Source organism: Hydra vulgaris, chromosome 13 (genome assembly GCF_038396675.1).
Source record: "Hydra vulgaris chromosome 13, alternate assembly HydraT2T_AEP".
NCBI lineage: Eukaryota > Metazoa > Cnidaria > Hydrozoa > Anthoathecata > Hydridae > Hydra > Hydra vulgaris.
The window spans coordinates 2,085,487-2,111,117 of record NC_088932.1 but is presented as its reverse complement, the minus strand read 5'-3'; the positions used below and the strand labels follow the sequence as shown (position 1 = coordinate 2,111,117).

At 29.3% G+C, this 25,631-nt stretch overlaps 1 protein-coding gene across 1 annotated transcript in view; it reads left to right on the top strand.

The window, feature by feature from the left end:
• Nucleotides 1–20,519: 20,519 nt before the first annotated feature.
• Nucleotides 20,520–25,631, top strand: part of LOC100197148 (polycystin-1-like protein 2) — a 212,699-nt gene continuing 207,587 nt past the window's right edge. The window contains exon 1 of the mRNA XM_065816396.1: nucleotides 20,520–20,697. Within this exon, the coding sequence (XP_065672468.1) occupies nucleotides 20,677–20,697 (21 nt within the window). The 5' untranslated portion in view covers nucleotides 20,520–20,676. The remainder of the gene's footprint in view (nucleotides 20,698–25,631) is intronic.

The window sequence follows — 25,631 nt, the reverse complement described above, 5'->3', positions numbered from 1 at the left end:
AGGTTTAGCTGGATTTATTAATCGGCACTGTGCATTGTTGGGGAAATTATCCTTATGATCTTTTAAGGTAATGAATGCTGTATTCATGGCTAGACGCTCTAGCCGATCATCTATGCCCAAGTCTTTTGCTATGATTTTAGCGTCTGCGTTAATGATGTTATATTGTGTGATATCAGATTTTTTATAGGTTTTAGTAATATTTTCAGTGTAAAGTTTATGATACGAAGGTTTATCTAGCTCATACAGGTTTCTTGATTTATCAGCAAAGACAAAAACATTACTTGAAGATTTTATTTTTACTATGTCAGTTTGCAATTGTTTTTGAAAATTATTTTGAATCGTAGAAAATGAAATATTTTTAATTAACTTAATTAAATCGTTTTCAAAACTTACTAAATCGGGATGTTGCGGTGGAGATTTTCTCGACTTAAGATCAAAATTATAGGCAGACTCTTGATTAGGATTATTTTCGTACATCAAAGCTTTCCATCTCATTCGCTTTATTAGTGACTCGACTTTCTCCGTTAGGCATTTTAAGTATTGTTTTTTAGATGGTAATGGTACGTTCTTTAATGAATAGTTGAAATTATGATTTTCCATAACTGTAATTATTTAAAATAACTGAAGATATTAGAGAGTGCTCAACATAAAGGAGCGATATTGTAGGAATTCTGTTAATATTTTTTGTTCAATATTGCTCAATACAGCGTGTTATATATATATATATATATATATATATATATATATATATATATATATATATATATATATATATATATATATATGTATATATATGTATATATTGTGTTATTAATTATGTATATACATACAAATATATATATATATATACAGACCCGTAGCAACCGGGTGAGTAGCAGACGCACTTGCCCCTCCCCCCCCCCCCCCCTATAGTTTTTCAAAGAAATATTTTTGAAGAAATTGACTGAAAAGATGACTAAAAAATAAGGGTAGTACTGCCTTTTTTTTAGTCAGGAGGGGTATGAAGTAATGCCCTTCCCTCCCCCCCCCCCCCCCCATCCCCTAATATAGATTTTGTCCCTACGGCCCTGATTAATAACAATAATAAATAATTAATGTTTAAAAATCAAATAATAATAACAATTTTAAAAATTTGTTGAAACGGCAATAATACAATTTCAAGAACAGAAAAGCTGACAACAGATACTGATTTTCCGATACAAAGACAATCAGAAATCATTAAAAAAAATTAGTTATAAAAAACAAAAACTTAAAATCAAAAAAATTAAATTCAAATAAAAATCCTTTTTAAAAAGAAACTGTAGCTCGGTTGATTGATTAAGTTGACGTCGATTAATGGTAATGCTGATATATTTGTTCTTTTTTATTATCAAGCGTTTTAACAGTTTTTAATGTTTAGATCTTAGACTTTTTTTTTTCCCTACGTTTTAAACTATTTTCTTTCTCTTTCTCTCTCTTCACTTTTGTACTCATTTTTATTCCTTTTCATTTTGTTTTTTATTAATAATGTTAATTTATATATATATATATATATATATATATATATATATATATATATATATATATATATATATATATATATATATATATATATATATAATGTTTAAGGAGGCGCCGTTTGAAAGCGTAGGGTGGGGGTGGGGGTGGGGCCTTTTACTAAATCCGCCACTGGACCAACCCAGTATTATTGCCCCTGCCCCCCCCCCTCCCTAATATAATTTGTGTTCCTAAGGGCCTGAAGATATCGTATTATTTTTTTGCTACAATCACCAAATCATGCTAATTGCATAACATTTTATTAAACCCCAAAAAAAAGTTTGTGATACAATTAAAAATTAAATTTACAAAAATAATCAAAATTTAATATATAACGAATATTTGCAGTAAAACGTACAGGTTTAAACTAAATATAAACTAGATACTAAAAGAATAATTTTACTAATGTGCATAAATTAATTTAAAGTATTACCTGAATGTGCGGCCGTGGCGCAGTGGTAAGAGCGCTTGCTTTAGAAGCAGGAGATCCGGCTTTGAAACGAGCACTGGACATGTATTCACGTCACGGTAAGGAAGGAGGCGTGAACTTCCTAGTTAAATGCACCTCCGCGGTGCTCTGTGACAAGACCGTTAGGTCTCCTTGGGGCATCGAAAAAGAAAAAAAAAACATTAACTTGAATAAAAACTGAACTAAGTAGAAAATAAATATTAAACTAAATTTAAGTTAAAACAATTGTTTATATTAAAATATACAAAAAATAATTAAAATATAAATATAAAAATGAGAAATCGCGTTAACCGCCAAATAAAAATCTTTTAGTGGCGACCGCACTTTTTCGTTAATAAAATTTGAATGGCAAAACGTTGACAATTAATAATAATTCGAATAGTAAATCTCTTTAAAAGCATAACAAACAAAATAATAGAAAGCTAAACAAAAGATATGAAGCTTTGGAGTAAATTATATACTACGTATGTTAGGCCGCTTCTGGAATTTGCTGTTCCGGTATGGTGTCCTTAATTAAAAGATTATATCAAAGAAATTGAAAAAATTCAGCACAAAACAACAAAAGTTCCTCATGATTTAATAGGATTACCTTTTGCTGATAGGTGTCGGCGGTTTAATTTTATTACTTTGGAAACTCGCAGGAGACGCGGCGACTTAAACCAAGAGTTGAAGCTAGAAAACGGTTTTGAGAGTATCAACTGGCATGATCCACCAATTCGCAGATCATCTTCCAACGTTCTAATGCGTGAATTCACATATAATAATGCTCGTCACAACTTTTTTACAAATCATATTGTCAATGATCGGAATAACTTGTCGTCAGCATGCAAAAAGGCTCCGTCAGTTAACGCATATAAGAATAAAATTGACAAGAATTTTTAACCATGAGCGAGATCTCGTCTCGTTCTCGTTTCTCGTGAGAAATGGGACTTCTCGTGAGAAACGAGAAATAGAAAATTCTCGCGAGAAGTAGAACGACACTTGAATATTATATTATTTTCCAATTAAAAATTATTATAATTTACAAAATGCTTAATAATTTGTTTTTTTAATTAATTAATATTTTGACACCGTGATTTTAATAAACCTAATTAAAAATTTTATTTGTTTTTGACAAAAACAAATTAAATTTTTAATCAGATTTTTACTAAGATTTTTTAATTAGATTTTTTTTAAAAATCTAATTAAAAAATTTTAATTAGATTTTAAATATTTTTAATTAGATTTTAAATACAAAAACTTTTTGTATAAAATGGTGCACTTACGACTTAATTTCATTAGTTTACCAGTGGAATTCAACTTGACACATATTGTTCATATTGAAAAGAAATATTCTCATTTCAACGATCAAAAATGTCACCAAGAAAAAATAAAATCTGGAGATATTTTCAAAAAACAAGTGACGATGCTGAATGCAAGGCGTGCAAAAAGTCCTTGAAAACAAAAAATGGAAACACAAGCGGACTTCATCGTCACCTCGAAAAAAAAACACAGCCAAGATTACGTTGAGTATTCTGAAAAAACTGACGACTCTCTTCTTCCTCCTCCTAAGAAGAAACAACGAACCATGGTCGAAATGCTTGAAACAAAGTCCAAATATGACAAAGACAATTCCATTCAAAAACAGTTTGACTCTGCAATGCTGGATTGCTTTTGCACTGATCTGGCATTCTTTTCAGCAGTCGAAGGAAGAGGTTTCAAGAAATTGTTTGACATTGCAAACCCTAAACTGAGCCTTCATCACAGAACAACATATTCAAGAAAGCTTTCAATTCGGTCAAGAGAAGTTCAAGCTGGAATAAAAAGCATAGTAACGGAGATTACGCCAAATCTAAAAAGTGCTGCATTTAATTCTGACCTTTGGACTTCTAGAGCTCAGGACAGCTACATCTCTTGGACTTTTCATGCTATTGACGAAAATTGGAGACTATATCACTGGACACCCCATGTGAAACAGTTCCCAGGCAGACACACAGGTATCTTAATTGAAGGAATGCTGGATTCTTTCTTAGAAGAACTAAATTTGCCTGCTGACTTGCCAATGTACTGCGTAAACGACCAGGCAAGAAATACGAAACTTGCAATCAAATTGTCAAAGCGCCTTGACCAATACTTGTGCAACAATCATATTTTGCACTGTGCAGTTCGAGACTCATTTGGAATGACTTCTGGAATGGATGATGCGTTGCAAACATGCAAAGGTTTGGCTTCTTTAATTCACCAATCAACAGTTGCAGCTGAGTTGCTTGATTCAGAATCAGACGCTCAAGGAATCAATTTTAGACAGTTACGCCTATCTGTTGACACAAGATGGAATAGTGAGCTGGATTGCATGGCTTCTGTCCTACATCTAAAGAGTGCAATTATCAGCTTATGTGCAAAATTTTAGACAAATTTTAGCTATTCCAGCCTGTTCAACTAAATCAGAGAGAGTTTTTAGCTCAGGTGGAAATGTTGTCCGATCATCCAGACACAACTTAAACCCAGAAAAAGTAGAACAAATCATCTTAATCAGAGAAAACATTGTCTTGTTGGAAAAGTTTGGCAAAAAAACTCTGAATTAATATTTGAAAAAGTTGTTTACATTTGACAAATGTCATTTGTGTCTATTTGTCAAAACCATGTTTACATTTTTTTTTTTACTTGGATTTTAATAAATTTGTTTTCAAAAATTGTTAAATTTCTCGTCTCGTCTTGTTCTCGGTCTCACGAGAAGTACTAACTTATCGTCTCGGTCTCGTCTCGGTTTGAAAAAACCTAGTCTCGCTTATGGTTAGTTTATTAGATAAGGAGTTACATAAAGAGGAGAAAGTTATTTTAAAGGAGATTTCAGTTACAAAAATAATTTTATATATTTTTATTTTTGATTTTTCTTGCATATCATTTTTTACGAAAATTGTAACACGACAAACATCATAGCTTAAGAATACTAGTGATAACTGCTTGAAACTTTAAGGGTTTATTTATCAAGTAAACTACTAGTACCTGAGTTTTTTTCAAATAATTATTATACTTGTAAGTATATTTTTAAAACTAAAATCAGAGACTTAATAGCAGTTTTATAAAAAAAAAGTTGTTTTGAAGCATAGCTTTTAGTAGAGGCAAGATTTTTTGTAAAAAAAACTCACGAACTAGGTACAAGTAGCATGCATAAGTATACCAAGTTTGAAAGAAGAATGAGCTTTCGCTCATGAGTAATTGTGTTTGAAGTGGGTTATATTTTCACTAAATATATCCCCAGTGGCGGATCTAGCTTTTTGGGGGCCCAGGGCTTAAAAATAGCAAGGGGCCCTAGCCCTACACGAATAAAGATTTTTAATTGATTATGCGATTAATTGATTTTCGGTTCATTATTTAAATAAAATGAAAGACAATATTAAAGATTAATTGTTTTTATTATTATTATTCCTATTCACTAACAATCACAAATATCGTAAATATTTAACCATAATATTTAATATACGATATTTGTGATTGATATCTTAAAATTAAATAACAAAAACAAGTTATTTAATTTTTAAGATTTTTAATGACGCAGTTTTCGTATGCTTGAATTTTCACATACACTTACTTATGTTTGAAATAATTAATTATTTAACCACTTTTACATTTGATAAATGAATATTCACGATAATATGTAAAATTTCTCTTTTCATACGGGCCCCTTACTGGTCAGGGCCCCGGGCTTTAGCCCTATTAGCCCATATATAGATCCGCCACTGTATATCCCCCTAGTAGGTCATGAATATATTTTTTGAGGAAAATTTTTTGTTGTTGTTGCATACCCTCTTTCAATTAAGTCAAATTTTTATTATTAAAAAGTACTTTTTTTGATTTAATATGAACCACCTTAAGAAATATATTGTTAAAATCACAAATTTTTTGAGCCGTATGATTGATTTAGCTAGAGATTTGAATAAACTAATAGTTATAATGATTAACAAAAATGAATTTCAAATTTTATTTTATATAAATCCTCCCTGAGGATTGATTTTGAATAATGCATTCGTTTACATTTTCTGTTTGGAGTGTGGCTATATATTGATTGAAAATAATATACTGGAAAACAAAAATCATCCTTAGGTTTTTGGCCACAAATGATTATAGTGGGTAACATAAGTTTATATGACCCAAATATATCCTAATATGAATTTAATAACGTTTTAATTGAGGTTCTTCTTTATCAAATAAATAAAAACGACGGCTTCTTTTAATGATTTTCTAGCACCTACGAATAGTTATATTTGCTCTGATCTTCTGACTGATCTTTTGGTTGAAACAGCTGAGAATCTGTAAAAAGAAACACGGCAACAGGAGCAGATAAAAATAATGGAAAAGTAAATATAAATTGCTTTGTAATAATATGTTATTTTTAAAGTTTTCAAAGTTTATATTCATTAGGAAATACTTCCAGAGCAATTTAAAGTTGCTAAAATTATTCCTATTATTATTTATTTATTTTTAGTTTACTTTTTGTTCCTTAATATTACAACTTCGTAATTACATAATAAAGATTCGTTAACAGTGAATATATAAGTGAAAATAAAATATTACAAAGTGGTTTGACAAAAATAATAAATTCACTCTAACATTGTAAAGAGAATGCGGAAAACTTGCAGAAGACCAAATGGTCTTATCATCAAGAACCGCTTTACATGGCATAAATATAAAAACACATTCATAAAATTTTAAAAAATCATAACATTACACAGTGGGCTAAGATCGACATGAAATGGACAAAAAATCATAATTCCTTTATTTTTAAATTTTTCAGAATGAAAATTTTACCAGCAACTCTAGGCAACTCCTTTTTTTTAAGTAATTATTTTTTTTTACGGATGCGGGAACCCTAACCACCCTAATAGACAAAGGTGTACAGTACGTTAGGGACTTTAGACATAACTTTAGTTTGTTTTTAGAAACAGTTTTTCCCAAATTTAAAGTGATCTTTCATCTTTTGATGAGTAATAATCTGTTTTTAATACCAATTTCTTCATCCTCTCCTCTAATTTTCCTTTTTCCAACTTTAATTCTTTAACTTATATAATGGCTGCATTTAAAGCGCCTTATCCATGCATGTAGTGTGAAACTGTATTAGAGGTTTTTGAAAAAGCAACATTTAGATTTTCAATATTTCAAGGGGTCAGTCCACAAATTCTACATAATTTAAAAGAATTACTTAAAGGCGAAACTATAGTTGCCACTCTTCCATCAATTTTTGTGCATTCTAACTTATGCTTAATAATAAAGGAATTAAAGACCGGTGGTTTCAAATTACTATTCTTGAAGGAAATATATTCTTGTGTATTAACCTCAGAACTTTCTTTTACATATTGAAATCGTACTGGACAACACTAAAGTTTTAAGGTCGGCTTTTTATTAGTCCATAGTGATTCGCCAGATTCTTCATTATAAAGTTTACCAAAATTTTATCGGTTTGAGTAACGTTTGTGACTTCAAAATATGATATTTAGACCGTTAAAGGCAGATACACCTTTGTGAAGGTTCAGAGCAAAATACAATGACACATATGCGATGAGAATAGAGAATAAACTTTAGTTTATGGTCACTAGCTATCAACTCGGTTTATTATTTTTATCCCTACTACCTTAAAGAATATGAAAAAATTTCTATTAATTCAGACTTGACTGAATCTGAAAGGCTTGTCCCAAAAAATCTAGTCGAGGAAAGAAAACATTATAATGAAAGCATCAAGAATACAAGTTTCTCTTTTGGAATTAGAAGTGACAGTGTGTCACCTCTTTGGAATTAGAAGTGACATGTTAATGCAGATTATAGAGTCACAAATGACTGTACCGTAAATAAATTTTGAAAAAAAAATTTTCGTGACGTTAGAGGGTATTGTTTTCAATAACTCTTATTTAACTCAATTCGTCACGGAGTTAACATTTCAAGTTGATGAACTCACGTTAACCAGTACCTTGAAGCTTACAATACCTGAATGTAACGAATAATTTAATCAACTTGTTTCCTCGCGCAGCGAACTTGTTCGTCAAGGTTCGTGTTTCGGAGTCATAAAGTTGAGAGAGGGTTATAACCACTATTAAATGGCCTCCTCATCTGTAGTGGCCTTCTCGGCCTTGAGGAGTGAATAACAACAACAACAACAAAAATTAACAAGATCATTTATTTTCCGTCTTTATTAAACTCAAAAAAAAGACAAAATGTCTTAATTTTTCATTTCAGAATCAAATCAAAACCACAACCAACGATGATGTGCAAAAAAATGTTTCATTCTACAAATTACAAGTTAATGTCTGAACTTTTTGCAAACTGTAAATGGAAAACTAATGTTGCAAATCAAAAAGTAAACAAATGTTATAGCGCCTATTTAAATATTTACAATAATGCTTGTGATCAATGTGTCAAAACTAAATATGTAAAAACAGATCGTAAATCGCGCGAGTTGATATTACTTAAAGAATTTAAATTTGAATTTAAATCATTTTACAACAAAATAGTCAATTTAAGTCCTTTGGTAATAAAAAACTGTGCATATGCATTCACGGACCTTTAAGCTGTATATTCAAGTTTTTAATGCAGTCATGTACTTGTTCAGATCAATGGAAGTCTGCATACATAACATCAATTTCCTTGATGTCCATTATATGTAAAGTTATGGAAAAAATTGTCAAAGCCAGTTTAGTTAAACCCTTAGAAGAAAATCACCTATATTCAACTAGTCAACATGTGTTCGTGAACAACAGAAGCTTGTTTAAGTTATTTATTTGAAACTATGGATTCTATTACCTATTTATAATCTGAAAATGTCGTGATTGATGAAATATTAATGATTGATGTAGTATTTGCGGTTGGTGTAGTATTTTGCGTTTGATGATGTTACGCACAAATATTTGATCCACAAACTTTCCGGTTATGGAATTTATGGTCAAATTCTAAAGTGGATTAAATCATTTCTAAAAACTCGTCGACAAAAAGTACTAATGAGAGCGTTTTCATTTCATCGGAGGTTTTGAGTGGAATACCGCAAGGTTCCATGGTTGGACCTATTCTATTCATTATATATATATATATATATATATATATATATATATATATATATATATATATATATATATATATATATATATATATATATATATATATATATATATATATATATATATATATATAAATGATTTGCTAGAACTATTAACAAATGTAACTAAATTATATACTGATGATAATAAACTATAAGCAAAAGTAAAAACAGTGACGATAAAAAAGCATTACAAGATAACATAAACAAAGTAACGAAATAGTCAGAAACATGGCTTCTTTACATAAATCATACAAAATGTAAAGTGATGCATCTTGGCAAATCAAATAACAACCACACCTACGCAATTCCATCAAAAAGTAATGAAATAACAACCTTATGCTGCACAAATAAAGAAATTGATCTTGGATTTATTTTGTCCAGCAGTATGAAGCATCATAGGCAAGTAATGTATGCATCAAAGAAAGCATTAGAGTGGTTGGAATGATAAATAATACATTCACTTATTTGGATATTAAACTACTCAAAAAATAATACACAGCCTTTGTTAGACTTTATTTAGAATTTTGTAATATCGGCTTGAAACATTCATCATAAAAAAGATGTAACTGAGCTGCAAAAAATACGCCATAGAGCAACTCGTTTGATTCCATCACTCAGAAAACTTGAATACAAAAAGAGATTAGGAAATTTGGATATTTATTTGCAAGAGATCGCAGAACTTGAGGTGACCTAATTCAGTGTTTTAAATAATAAACAACTTTGATATAGTAAATTGGTGCAATGAAAGTTCGTTTTCATTAAAAGAACAAAAAAATAACAATCGAACGCGTGGACATAAATTCAAACAAGTAAGGGAGTTAGTAAAAAAATAATGAACAACGTCATCAATCTTTACAATTCGTGTTGTAAATGGATGGAATAAATTACCGGAAAACATTGTCAATGCCACTAGTTTAAATAGTTTTAAATCAAGATTGGACATGTTGTAAGAAATTAAAAATTTTGAAGCAGCACATCTAATAAGACTAAAAAACAATTTTATTCTCGATTAAGTTTCTTTAAATAAATAGTAATATTTTATGTAGGCTGCAAAAAACTAAGATTGGTTACATAAGCTCTTGCTTGTTGCGGCATAACAAATACTACTACTACTACTACTACTACTACTACTACTACTACTACTACTACTACTACTACTACTACTACTACTACTACTACTAGTACTATTACTACTACTACTACTACTACTACTACTACTACTACTACTACTACTTCTACTACTACTACTACTACTACTTCTAGTACTACTAATACTACTAATACTACTTCTACACCTTTTCAAGATGTAATTGAGAACTTGAAAGTTGTAATTAAGAAAAGTAAGATTTAATTGAGAAATACAACATGTAATTTAGAAGTTACAATATGTAATTAAGAAACACAGCATGTAATTAAGAAATTTTAAAATGTAATTGAGAAACCCAACATGTAAATGAGAAATCGCAATATGTAATTAGAAAAACAAAAGTTTTAATTAAGAAATTGTAATATGTAAATAAGAATACATTATTTGTAATTGCGAATTCAATGTAAGCTTAAAGGTCATTATAAAAGATCTTTTTGGACATGCATTTTAATAAGTTAACAATACCAAATTTAGCATTTGTATGCACCAGCAATACAGTAATACAATAATGGAATTGAAAGATCGTTGTGTTATTTGTCAATACACTATGAACAGAAAGTCTGTTATTAAATTGAGTCCGTGCAAGCATTTATTTCACCAAATATGTTTACAACCAGTTCTGGAACAACCAGAACCACTTTATCCAATTTGTAGACATGAAATACATACAACTGAACAAGTTGAAAGAAAACATTATGTTTTATCTTCATCGAATAATAGAAGAAGAGTAATTGAATGTGCTGAGCAAAACGACGATTGGGTGACTCTGGTGCAAACTTTAGGTGCCAAAAATAAGACAGCATACATGGGTCCGCAGCGGAAATTTAAATTTTATTGGAAGAGGTGGTTTTAAACCAAAAAAATTAACCTATGATCAAATCGAAGAAACATTAACATGAATTGAAAGTGACTGTCAGTTGGCATTGGTCGCCATTAAAACAAGGATATTAAGACAATTTAATATTAGCGTCAGCACAACCACAATTGCCAATTAGGCAATTGTGGTTGTGCTGACGGCACAACCACAAAAAGGCAGACTATTTTCATTTAAAAAAGAGCTGAATATATTAGGAACATTAACAAATATATCACAAATGGTCATCAGATAGTTTGGTTGGATGAAACAAGTTTTACTCTTTTTTTGTAGAAAAACGCAAGGACGTCCCTAACAGTTTAAAAGAGCAATAATGAAAATACCTTCTTCAAAAGGTGCTAGCATACATTTGATTGCAGCTATATCAACAAAAAATCATGATGAAAACTCGCAGCAGATCATTTAAAGCAGATTCTTGTAATGAGTTGAGGTTGGCTTTGTTTAACCAGTGGGTTACATCCGGGAATCGTTTAGAGGATTTGGTCGTCGAAACAGACAATGCTCCATGTCACGCTTGTTTGGAAAGGGTGTTGGAAAATTGATCGGCTCAGTTGTTACGATTAGGACGCTACAGCCCAATGTTAAACCCAGTGGAAGCTATCTAGTCAAAAATTAAAATAAACGTTAAAAATGTTATTTGCATTCCACCTGTATTCGGTGCTGGGGTTATCTAACAACAAATGCAGTATTTAGAAAGAATTGTTACTGCGGCAAAAAACACAATAATGGGAGGTGATTGAACACGCACTGTACAACATACGACCACGCATTACGCAACGATTTTAAATATGGAAGACGTCCAAGTTGGTGCTTAACTGAATATTGCAATAATTTTTAATGACATTGTTTAAATTTAAATTTTTATGTATAAATTATCTGTGTTTTATTTATTATTCCTCTGAAATCTCAATTAAATTTTTCACAAACAAAAATTAAAGAAAGTTTTAATTGACACCCAATAGGATTTTTCCAGTTACCGCCTAAACCTCAAATGCCTTTTTCATGACTTTTTATATTTTATTGATATTATATTATTATTTCCAGCCTTTAATTATAAAGTATATTAGGACTACAAAATTCAAAATACAAAGAACTTTGTATTCTTTATACTTTTCTCAATTATGACTTTTATGTTCTCAATTACATCTTATGATTTCTTGTTTACAACTTTCATGTTCTAAATTACATCTTACGTTTCTTAATTACAACTTCTACAATTACTTACTCTTGAAAAGGTGTAGTAGTATTACGGCCGTGGCTCAGTGGTTAGAGCGCTTGTTTTAAAACCAGGTTCGAAACGAGCTTTGGACATATTTTCGCGTCACGGTATGGAAGGAGGCGTAAACTTCCTGGCTAAATAATCTTTCGCGGTGCTCTGTGACAATACCGTTAGGTCTTCTTGGGGCACCTAAAAAAAATAAAAACTACTACTAAAAAAAGTTATACAATGATCTCTTTAATAATAAATTTTTTACAACCATCGATTAGGCTATATGAAAATAATTCCACTAACCTGCATGTTCAGTAGAATAATTTTTAAATAAAATTTTTTTTTCTAAAAGTATTGGAATTTTACATAAAGCCATAACATATAAGTTTTATCTAAAATCAATAGATAAGTATACACTTAGGAATATAAAATTTATATCTGAACTCTTTTGTTAAATCAAGTTTAATCAGTCTAACATTACTTTTTTTACATCTTTGAAATAAAATGCGTATTACATAGCTCTGGAATAAAATTTCGATTCACATCTTTGGGATAAAACTTTTTTGTTCAACTTCGATATATCTTGTATATTACCAATTTTTAAATATTAACTAAAAATTTAATTCTCTCAATGGATAATGCAGTCAGGTATTTTTAATAGTAACTACGCTGTTTTGTTTAGAATTTTTTTTTAGAACTTTTTCGATCGTTTTTTAATGTGGTTTATATTCACACACTTGTAAAACGCTCTTTCGATGCGACCAGTATAGTAACGTAGCAATACTAATAATCGTAACGTGTTTTTCAAAATATCGTTTTGGCTTCTTACACATCAAAAAGATTATTGAACCTAATACTTTTAAAGTTTGGTACTTGCTTTTATAATCTCAGTGAGACGCTGACAGTTTATTTGCTTGAAGAGCTTTTAACCAAAAAGTTGTCATGATGATGAATTGACACCAAAAATTGCTGGATCCGCCCCTCATATATATATATATATATATATATATATATATATATATATATATATATATATATATATATATATATATATATATATATATATATTAGGGTAGAGCGATTTTCATAGCAAATAAAAAAGAGTTTAAAAACCAATATTACTGAGACACGAATCAATGTCTATTAATTATAAGATAAAAGTAAAAAAATATTTTTTGATTTTGATGAGATCTTGAGGGTCCTCTTTGGAATTTAAATTCTTGACAGGTCCTAATATTTTTGAACTTTTTTTTTTCTAAACCATATCAACCTTGGACTCAAAAAAAGCAGAAAATAATGCTTGTTTCATAAATAATAATTTTATTAAAAAAATTTTTTAGTGAAAAAAATACTTGCAAAAATAAACCTTAAAACCCCCTTTTTGTTGAGGACGGGGGTTTTTAATGAAAAAAACAACTCTACTTTTTTAATTTTAATTTTATAATAAAAACAAATATTATTTTCAAAATCAGCATATTATTTTGCTTCTTTTAAGTATCAAGTTGATATAGTTTAGAAAAAAAAAATTTAAACAATATTAGGACCCATCAAAAATTAAGAATCCAAAGAGGAACCTCAAGAACTCATCTAAACTAAAAAAAAAATAGTAAGGTTCTTTTTTCACCAAAAGATATTGATTTGCTGCTCAGGCAAATCAAATTTCAAAAATTTTCAAAATCGCTCCACCCTAATATATATATATATATATATATATATATATATATATATATATATATATATATATATATATATATATATATATATATATATATACACAGTATCGGACAAAACGAGTGCAACCAAATAATGCTAATTTAGTTTCTTTATATAAAAGTGCTGCATTTTTTTAATTAAGAGAAATAACTATCTAACTGTTTAGAGACAAAGTTCTTCAAGTTTTATTCACCACAAAGTTCATTATTTGTACACAAAAATTAAAAAATTAATCAAAAGTATTAAAAAAAGTTGATTTCCTTCTGGACAAAACAAGTGCAACTTGACAAAATGTTGACCAAACTGTATTTCGCTATCAATATTTCGTGGCGAATCCTTTGTTGTCGATCACAGCCTTGCATCTTTGAGGCATAGATTCGATCAGGTGATCAATGAAACTTTGTGGAATCGCTGCCCAGGCCTTTTGGATTTGTTCAAACAGATGATCCTTATTACGAACACCTTTACGATTAATTCTGCGGTTGACGATCTCCCACACGATCATAGAATCCTCTCTAGAAGTGGTTGAACGCGGTCTTCCACCTTTATTATCTGCTGCCAATTTCCCTGTAGAACGATATTTGGAACATAGTCTTGAAACGGTCCATTTTTTCACGCGATATTTATCACAAATACTTTTTTGTGACATTCCACTTACGTAATCGTCAATAATTTTCTTTCTTAGTTCCAATCCAAGACTGTCGGGAGCCATTTTTGCACTTGAAGTCATAAAAATAATAAAAATAAATAATCACGCTTTTCAAGGCTTACCGTGTTACATTTACCTTGTGATGATACAATAATGCTCTGTGGAACACAACGTCTTGGTTGGATGTGAACTGTATTGATGTAATGAAACATTTGTTGTATTTCACTTCTTGTATTGATGTTCTTCGATAAAACACTTTGATAAAACTCACTTCGATAAACTGTCTTGATAATACTGACTGATTGACTTCCATATAGTGACTGAATTTCATGTCGATTTACATGTCTCTTATATAGTAAAATGAACTTGTGTGAACCTGTTCTGGAAGATTCTAGATGCTTCTTTTCGATGCTTCCAGATGCTTCTTCTGGAAACTTCTGGAAGCTTCTGCATGCTTCTGGAAACTTTTGGAAACTTCTGGAAACTTCTGGATACTTCCTTTAATGATTAAAAAACTTCCGTGACGTTGACACAGACCAGACTTAAGAAAATGAAACAAACCAAAAAAGTTGCACTTGTTTTGTCCGCTGCAAAGTGGCACTTGTCAACGAAAATCTGCCTGTGTGCTGATTGCTCATGTCATGGCATGCTATGACTCCAGACTCCTGAACTGTGGTAGTATAGTTTGTTTCGTTTTTAAGACATGTAAAATTAGGAACACTTTTTAGCATTGTTCGATGTTGATTGCAAATGTTTTGTCCAACACTATATATATATATATATATATATATATATATATATATATATATATATATATATATATATATATATATATATATATATATATATATATATATACATATATATATATATATATATATATATATATACATATATATATGTATATATATATATATATATATATATATATATATATATATATATATATATATATATATATATATATATATATATATATATATATATATATATATATATATATATATATATATATATATGAGTGACGGATCCAGGAATTTTTAGTGTTTGAGATAGCTAACTTCCAGATATGTAGCAAACTCCAAACACTTGTATGATTGTTAGGGTTATGACTTTTTTTCAACCCTATACTCCTGTATTGTAGTTTGATAAACTTTTACCTGAAAAGCACAAAATGAACTATTATTTGCATATCTTTTGAAAAACGTTCACCCCGCTATTGAAACACCGATTTTGACACGAGGGGATTTAAACTATATAAGATCATATTTCGTCCCTTAGCTTACAACACCGCTAAAAAATGAGTGATTTTTACATTTTAATTTCTATCGATGGAGCTGTTCATTGCGCATCTAACCACTGGTCACATGATGTAGATTTCAGCAAATAAGAAGCCGTAATTCGAAAAGTAGTGATAGCACCCAAGTCGGTTGGCCTCGCAACACCGCAAAAGTCGTTAGTTTTTTTTCGTCTCCTGTAACCAATATCCAAATCAAACCTCATTCTTATCACGATCCTAAAGTTAAAAGCAATATTTAACGGATAAATACACAGAGCCTACTCAATATGCAGCAAAAATCATTTACAAGATGAGATAAATTTCTTAATTAAAGTGTTTACTGAAAATGGGTATAATGAAAAAATGCTTAGAGACATTTCTTATCAGGTTCAAAAAAAACATTTAGAAAATAAAAATGAAATTCTATCAACCTCTAATAACCTTCCAAATATCTCTTTACCGTGGATATCTTAACGTATAATATCTTCCAGGCTTAGAAGAATATTTAGAAAAGCTAGTTAGAGAACTGTTTTTAAATCAAATGCTTACTTAAAAACTCTATTAACGTCTAGAAATAAATCAAAATTACCATGCAATAGCCAACTTAGTGAGCTGAGCTTGTCTTCACACGCCCGGGTATGTGGCCTTAATATGGCAATTAGCCGGAGGAGAATAAACCACTATACCCAATACCCAAAGTTTTTACATATTTTAATAAGTATAAATAAATGCCATCAACAATATTGATTACGTTTATACAAATATATTAATTAGTTAAACTAAATATTAGTATAAATCGCACATTCTAACTCCCAGTGCAATATCTGTCTGCTTTCTCAATGCTATCTTTCTAACTCAACTTTTTCTGACTTTCACTCTAACTTACTTCGTTTTTCTTAAGGTGGTAGACTGCTAAAAAAAAAATTTTAAAATCTGACATTATTCCAATTGATTTTCTCATTTTAAACACGATAAATAGGATTAAAAAAAAACAAAAATTTTTTTTTTTTTTCCTCTTTCTAATTTTTGGGCAAATTTAAGTGTTTTTAGGCCTAAAAAGTGCAAAGTTCTTGGAAAAGATATCTCAAAAAGTAAAATATATCAAGTCTCAAAATTTTACAGTTGTGTACCTTTTAAGTAGATAAATGTCCTGAGATAAACAAAAAATTTGAATCTTTTTCAATTTCGATGCACCATAAGCTTTTTCTATGCGTCTAAATTTAGGCCAAATTCCTGACCCCAAAACAGCCCAAAAAATTTAATTTTAATTTTTATCCAAAATTTCTTTATCTCAGGACATAAAGCTCATAAAAATGAACATCTGTACAAAATTTCAAATCAATTGGACAAATACAGTTCCCGCAATCTTATCCAGAATATGAAAAACTTTACAACAGAGAAAAATGGAAATAAAACTTTATATTTTGAAAATACAAATATATTAACACTTGAAAACAGGTTAAAACCCCCCCTTTTCATATAATGTTCCTTCTTCATCATTGTGCTTATCATCAAACCCCTTCCTTGTTGCTCTAAGCTTTTTTCTTTGTTTTTTAAACTTTTCAGATGATTTTATGTCCATAAGCTTTTCACGTAGCACATCACTATTTTGAAAACCGTTTTTAGTAAAATGTCCTGGTAAAATTCCTAAACTGTGAAGAACATCTATCATACCAGTTTTACCATCATTAAACTGTATGACAGCAGATGCAACACTAATTTCAAGTGTTGACCTACCCACGTACACATTTTTTGGGCATTTTGTCCAAATTACATTATTGAGCGATTCATTTGCATTCTGTGTTTCTCCATCAAGACATCTTTTTAACAACTTGTTTGCACCAAGATCTTTGTGTGAAAAAATAGGTTTTATAATTTCACAAACAGCTTCTGGAATGTTTATACTGTTTTTATAAGTCAAAGTTTGATTAATCTTGTCCCTTTGATATTTACACCACGAATCGCTAGTACGAGGACAATACTTATGGCGTTCTTCATCGCTGCTGCTTTGAGAACAGTGATGAATTAGTCCTGCTATGGATTTTTTCATGCCATACAAATTCCCTTTGTTTTGTCGTATACTCATTCCATAATAGTTTTGCAATGTATTAATGACTTTATCTGTCATCCTTCCTTTTCCAGTAAGTCTTTTACCATCTTTTAAAACTTTTCCCTTGTACAATACTTTAAGAGAGCGTAAACGAGACCCAACTCTTTTTTGAACATGACTGACACATTCACTTTTTTCAATTTTATACCCTGGGTAAACATTATTACTTTCTATATTTTGGTAAGACTTACTGTCAACATCACCACAGTATTTTGTATAACGCAGTTTGTTAAAAACAGTTTGTTAAAAAAAGTTTGTTAAAAGCAGTTTGTTAAAAACAGTTGATCGTTTAAATATTTGCAATGCCCCAATAGCTTCCATTGCACCTGCACTACCTTTGTGATTAATTGGGCAAATATGTGATTCTATCCAGTCATTGTATCCCGGTATATCTTTGTTTCTCTGCCAATATTGGCAACTTTTACAATCCTTTATGAGAGTTTGAGTGTCAACACACTTCCCATTACTAATAGCTGTAACAACACCGTTCAGCGAGGAAAAACCGCGTCGCTGCCACGTTCCATCAACACTTACAGTAACATTTTTTATATCAGGGTCACCAATAGTAGACTCACTTGTACGTTGTGCTTGTGCAGCTGCTCGCTTCATTGAATCTTGGGCAACTTTGATATAAGACGAATGCAATTTATAGACAATGTTATTGTATGTTTTTTTTTGCATTGGTGGTGGACTGTTTATTATGTTACAAAAACTTTCCATTGCAGCATAACCTTTTCCAATTTCTCTGAAAGCTACACACATTCTGATATTAATGTCAAACGATTTCATGCCTTGTGTTTCATTATCACTGTTTTTTTCAATTTTTTTTGAGGTAAAAAACTCATTTTGCCATTGACATTTTTTTGCAGTGCAAGACAAAACAAGTTGATGTGAAAATCCTTTCTTTCTTGATAAATCATTATTCAATTTTATTAAAGATTAGCATTTTGGACAAGAACCAACAAGATTTAAAATTGAACTCAAGACATCAGAATTAAATATAATGTAACATTCAGGATTACTATCTTGACTAATACTTGGAGTATCAGAAGTAGGTAAATTTAACTTTTCAGCAGATGCTGATTTGCTTGAAGAAGTATTTGTTAGAGATGTATTATTTGATGTATTATTTGAACTTGAAGTAGTATATTCAGAAGTCAAGTGAATTTTATTCGCAAGTAATTTATAACATTTACGTTTTTTGCTTTTAGACTTATTTCTTCTTTCTGCAGAACCCATGTTGATAGTATGCACTTTTATAGAGTTAATATATAGTAATAAACCAATTCAACAACGTTGTTCTTTCACACCATGTCATTTAAACATAGAAAAACAAAAAACAAAGAAGTAGCTATTGGTTTGAGTGCTTAGATTTTGTAAAATTTAGTTAAAATTGCCTTATTTTGACGTTGCTATGAGCGTTGCTAGGGGAAGCAAAATCACCCTACTAAGTTTAAACTGTTTTTTTAGGCCTTTTTATGTTTTTTTGTAAAATAATATGTATGTTTTTAAAAACAGCAATAGTTAAAGTTTTTAACTAATCAACTTTTGAAAAACTACTTTTTTCAATGTTTTTTAGCAGTCTACCACCTTAAACTCACTTACTCTTGTGCAGCGAATCGGGCGATGATGCTCTTTAGTGAGCTTAACTTGTATACATGATACCCAAAGTTATTACATACTTTAGGTAAAACATATACGGCCACTTATAATTGCATACACAATATCCAAAGTTGTTACATACTTTAGGTAAGACATGAACGGCCAATATGTTACGTTGCTTTATAAGTAACATAACACGTTACTTATAATAAAATAGCAATAGAACCAATTCAAAACGTTCGTTTCTATATTTAACATATATTACACTAAATTAAGACGCTATATATATACGTTTTAAATGACTAAATCTAAACATTTTTTCTATGTTAATAAGACGTCGAAAATATGGTTGAGTCTCGACGTTGTGTAATGGATGTTTATTCTAAACGTTATTCTGGATTTTATTCTAAACAAAAAGTCGATTAAAGCTAAACGTTTTTTCTAAACGTTGTTTTGATGTTTAATAGACGCCATCTGTTTATTGGGATCATTGATAAAAACATATTTAGACCTATGGCGCAGGCAAAACGAAGACTTATTGTGCGATTACCCCTGATACCGTAGTGTTTTATTTTAATAGAACACTTTTTTTAAATGAAATTTGATTTCTTTACAACTGGGATTTTGTTTATAGGTTTATGGTAGCTATCGTTTTTAATATTTCATTAACTAAACAACAATTACTTGTTTGTAACTAAAATACTTTACTTTAGCAAAATATCATTGGTTTCTATAGAAACATTCATGCGTTGAATAAAATTGAGTTTTCAATACAAACGACAATAAGTTTATATCTTTATTTCTTATTCACAATATTAAATATTAATATAGTTACAAAATATAAAATACTTGACAATTTAGAAAGACATTTCATTAATATTTTAATTAAAATTAGTAATTTTACATGCAAGTTATTTCTGTTTAAACACATATTTTTCTGTGAATATTTTGAACTAACGGAGACCGTAGCAAGAAAAGTGAAGAAACAGAGATCTTCATTACAACATAATTCTAAAACTGAAGAATGATTCGTTGTGTTGTGCTGGTAAATGTTTCGATTTATGAATTTTATTTGTATTTTAATTAAAATTATTTAACTTTGGATCCATAACGTGGATCAATTAATATGAATATAACTTTGATTATTGGTAAAGTTTTGACCACATAATAGTTTTAAGAATCTCTTTTGAGTACATGGTCTTCAGGTTTGACTACATAATCTTTTTAATTTTAATACAGTTAACTTTGTAATGTAAAAATACATAAAATAAACTAATTTGCATTTGAACAATTGCTACAAAACATTCTGATATTTACTGATGTGATTTGATTGAAGTAAAATATTAGTTCAATTCAGAGTATAACAGTTACTTTTGCTGTTTTAACAAACACTTTTTACAAATAAGTTTCTTACAACTTTCAAAAATTGTAAACGGTTACTTTTGCAGCGAATTTTAATATTTCATCCTCAAGGTGTGTTAGCTACGGCTACGAAGCTTAATTATTAGCTTCGGTTACGTAGCTGTTTTTATTTAGGTACGGCTACGTAGTTACCGAAAATTCGTACAACCAAAAACGTTTTTTTTTGTTGCTTGAAATTCTTTACTGTCAAATTACTTAAACCCAAAAAAAGTATTTTCATTTTTAATAATAATTTTTTGAAGTCTCTCAATGAAGTTCAACTCAAACATATCTTTTTTATGAAAGAAATTTCATACTTTTACAAGATAAAATCTTATAAAACAGTATGATAGGAGGAAAAACAACATTGTGTGTGTTTGTAGAATTCAATAAATACAGTTGCGTATAAACTTTTTTGAAATAGACATATTTATTTTACTTTAATCGATATTTCGCTGATCTATTGCGTTTAGCGTCTTTAGGTATAATAAATAAAAATTTAATGGTGTAGATAATATATAGCCAGAGAAGGTAATGACCCAGGGCCAAAAATTGAAAAGGTCTTTTTAGCTTTTGCCATAGCACACAACTCCTTGTTACGATTTTATAACTAGGTTACTATGAAAACAATAATCTAAAAAAACAAGAATATATGTATAAAAAATTTATCTGTATAAAAGAAAATATAAATAGTTTAATATAAAGTTATGAATTAAGCAAATAAAACACAAAATATAAAACACATAAATTTATAAAATTCACAAACTTATAAAACACAAATATCTATAAGTTTGATAATTCTGTTTGTTACTAAAACCGTTTGTTTTTGAAAAAGTCGGTAGCCATGAATTAAAAATAGTGATGTCAGAGTCAGGTAGACGCAAAATATGCCAATAAATTAGATAGTTATTGACATATTTTGTTATATATTAAGTCATGTAATCTTGATCATGTATTTGATATATATGGCTTTTTGTTTAGGTAAATTAAAATTGTACAATTGAACCTGATCATTTTTGTGTAATAAGAAAACGTGGAACTATTAAAGAGTAAAAGTGGTTTTCGAAAAAGAAAACTTTAAAAACAGAAAAAAGAAGCATAAATAAATTACCAAAGCTAGACAAGTTTATTATTAAAAATATTTAAAACAACAAAAAGAATAGGGGAGACCGGGGCTAGTTGACTCGGTTTTTACTCTATAAGATTTGTACCCCTAAAGGCAGTTGCTAGTCGATTTGAAAAAAAAAGAAGTTTTCGATTATGATGCATTGAACCCAAACTTCTTTTGATTTACTTTTAGAAAATATTCCAACACAAATCAAACAAAAACACTCCTTTTCTACAGGGCTATTTGGACAATTAAAATTTTTTCCATTAAGTGTATACTTTCTTTACTAGTTGATCTTTTACTCATCTTATCATTATCTTTATTTAACTTTTTTGTTTGTTTTCTCTCTTCAATTGCTAACTTTTCTTTTAAGCTGATTCTTTTTCTATTTTTAAAAAACTCATATTTGTGAAAGTCAGAACTGATGTGGTTATATTTCTTTTATTATCTCTAACTTTTTTTCATGGTACTGCTTTTTTGAAAGGTCTTAAATCTTCAGGCATTAGAAGTACAGTTGACTCTGTAGATGCATTGTACATCATTATTGCTTGAATATCATGATGTATCATGATATTCATTCTGTATCATTTGAGCAACTAGCTTCTAACATATCATTCTCTGATGTTGTAAAGTCAACATTATTTATATTTAGCGCTATACTTTCCACACCACAGTCTTGTTTCGGAGATGGTCTAACTGTGGTATAGGCTGGCATAAAATTGTGTTCTCTAAAAATGTTAAAATTTAGTGGTAAAATTCCTGTTTTTGCAAAACCAGCCTTGATATTATTAGGGGTACATGCTAATGGAAATGAGTTATCCGCAATACCTGGTATACTGTAAATAGACATTGTGGAACCAAGGTGCATTGTCATCCATGCATTGCAAGCTGTGTTAGTATATTTTTTAAAAGGTCCAAACACACTTCGATCTAGAGGTTGAAGTTTGTGACTGCAATCGGGAGGAAATGAACAAACCAATACCCCATTTTCTTTAAAGTAATCTAAAGCCTTTACTGAAAGATGAGAGTCATTATTGTCTAATAGCAACAAAATGGGTCGTTCTTTCGTACTTCTGGCATATTTGACAAAATGATGGGAAAACTGCAAAAATTGAAATTCGGTCATTCAACCAGATGGGTTTGCAAATTTCACACGAGGAAATATGAAAATGGAGGAATTGAATTTTTGCTTGCAGAAACAGCAATTGCCACAGATATTAAATTGCCTCTTTCAGTTAAGTAACACGTCCAACTTGTTTAAAACTTTCTAACATTTAACGATTAAGAACAATTTGTAAATTGTTGTGAAACTTTTGAATGTTTGTTGGATTAAAACTGGAAACACGTTTGTTGGTTTATAATCGGAAACACGTGCTTGACTTGTTGCCTCAGGTTTTCTTATTGATAGTTTTTTGCGCCTTTTGAGGTAAGCACTAAACCAGTTTTCTCCAGTTGCTTCATTTGCACTCCAATTATAAGGCATTTTTATGCTATTCGCTTTTCCATACTGATAAGCTAGTTTCCTCACTTCCTTAGGAGAAAGTCCATAATAAATATAAGAAGCTTTAGTCAAATATTATTCCAAAAAACCTTCTTGTAAATCAGTAAAGACCTAAATGAACAATACCAACATTTAAAAAAATAACAATATATATATGCACATACACACACAAAACACAGTTATAAAATATAACTGATATATTCTACAAGACCATTGAGCGCTCTATTTGTAAATAAAAACACTAACATAACTTTTATATATATTGTATATATATACATATATATATATATATATATATATATATATATATATATATATATATATATATATATATATATATATATATATATATATATATATATATATATATATATATATATATATATATAAATTACTCTGTAATTTATTTATATATATTTATATATGTATATGTAATTTATGATTTAATTTAATTTATAATTTATTATTGCTCTGTTCTTTTAGAACATTGAGCACTCTGTTTGTAGAATACACTAAGATAATTTATATATATATATTTATTAGTAGAAAATCACTTAACTAAATTTTTTTCCTTTTGACACTGTGTTTCATCAACAAAGATTCATCAGAAATCTTTTTTTCCATTTGACACTGTGTTTCATCAACAAAGATTCATCAGATTTCTGATGAATCTTTGTTGATGAAACACAGTGTCAAATGGAAAAAAATTTAGTTAAGTGATTTTCTACTAATATATAATTGCCCTGTTCTTTTAAGAACATTGAGCACTCTTTATATAATATATATATATATATATATATATATATATATATATATATATATATATATATATATATATATATATGTATGTATGTATATATTTATATATATATTAGGTACGCGAGTAAAAAATTTCAAATTTTTTGAATACTATAATGTTATATATAATTAGAAAGAGTATTATTACAGTATTTTAAAGGTGAAAAAATTATCAAAATCGAACAATTGGTTCAAAATTTATGACGGTTAAAGTACCGATTTTTCTATTATATGGATTTGTTGAAGAAACTGTGGTCAAAATAATGTTTTTCTTCACTTAAATTGTCATAACTTTGCCAATTCTTATCGAAATACAATTATCTTTGAGTAAAAAGATAGGTGTAAGAGTGGGCTACAACTTTATGTTAAACTCTAACCGGGTGTATCGAATGGACAGAGGGGGCACCAAACCACCACCTCGCCCGTATAAAACTGAACACTTTTTTCAGAAATAAAGTTTTTTTTAAAGACATAAGCAATATAAATACACATTTAAGTTGTTTTAAATTTATAGTAAACCACCCAAATATACGAGAAGTGTATGTTAGCAATAGAGTGGGTGTGGTGGCGATGGTTTGATACACCCTAGGATCAAAACGACTTGATTTTATAAATATTTATATCTTTACTAAAATGAGTAAAATTAGTACGCAATATGAAATTATTTTATACAATCTTACGTATAAAAGTGGTGTTTCTATTACGGAAGGGGTGTATGCCCACCACCGACCCCCCCCTCCCCCAACCTAAAAAAAAAAACTATTATTTTCAAAATTTGAACAATGAATTTAAAAATTAAATTATGAAATTGGAAATAAGTTAAAAAATAAATTCATACCAGACAACCACCAAATATGGGAGATGAAAGTAAAACTCACATGTTTTAGTACTATAATATCAAAAAATGTTTCAATTCTTGAAATATCTGATTAAATATTTAAAGTACAACAACAAAGAAGTAAAAAACATATTACACTAGTTTAAAAGATACATTAGTGGTACATCCATGGTCATAAGAGAATGGAGTATAAGGGAGGGCGTATCCAAATATGTCATAAGAAAGGGGCATTCCAGTTCTAACCAAAAATTATTATTTAATGGATATATATTACTTAAAAAAAATTTTTTGTTAATACATAAAGTTAAATAAAATTTAACTTTATGTATTAAC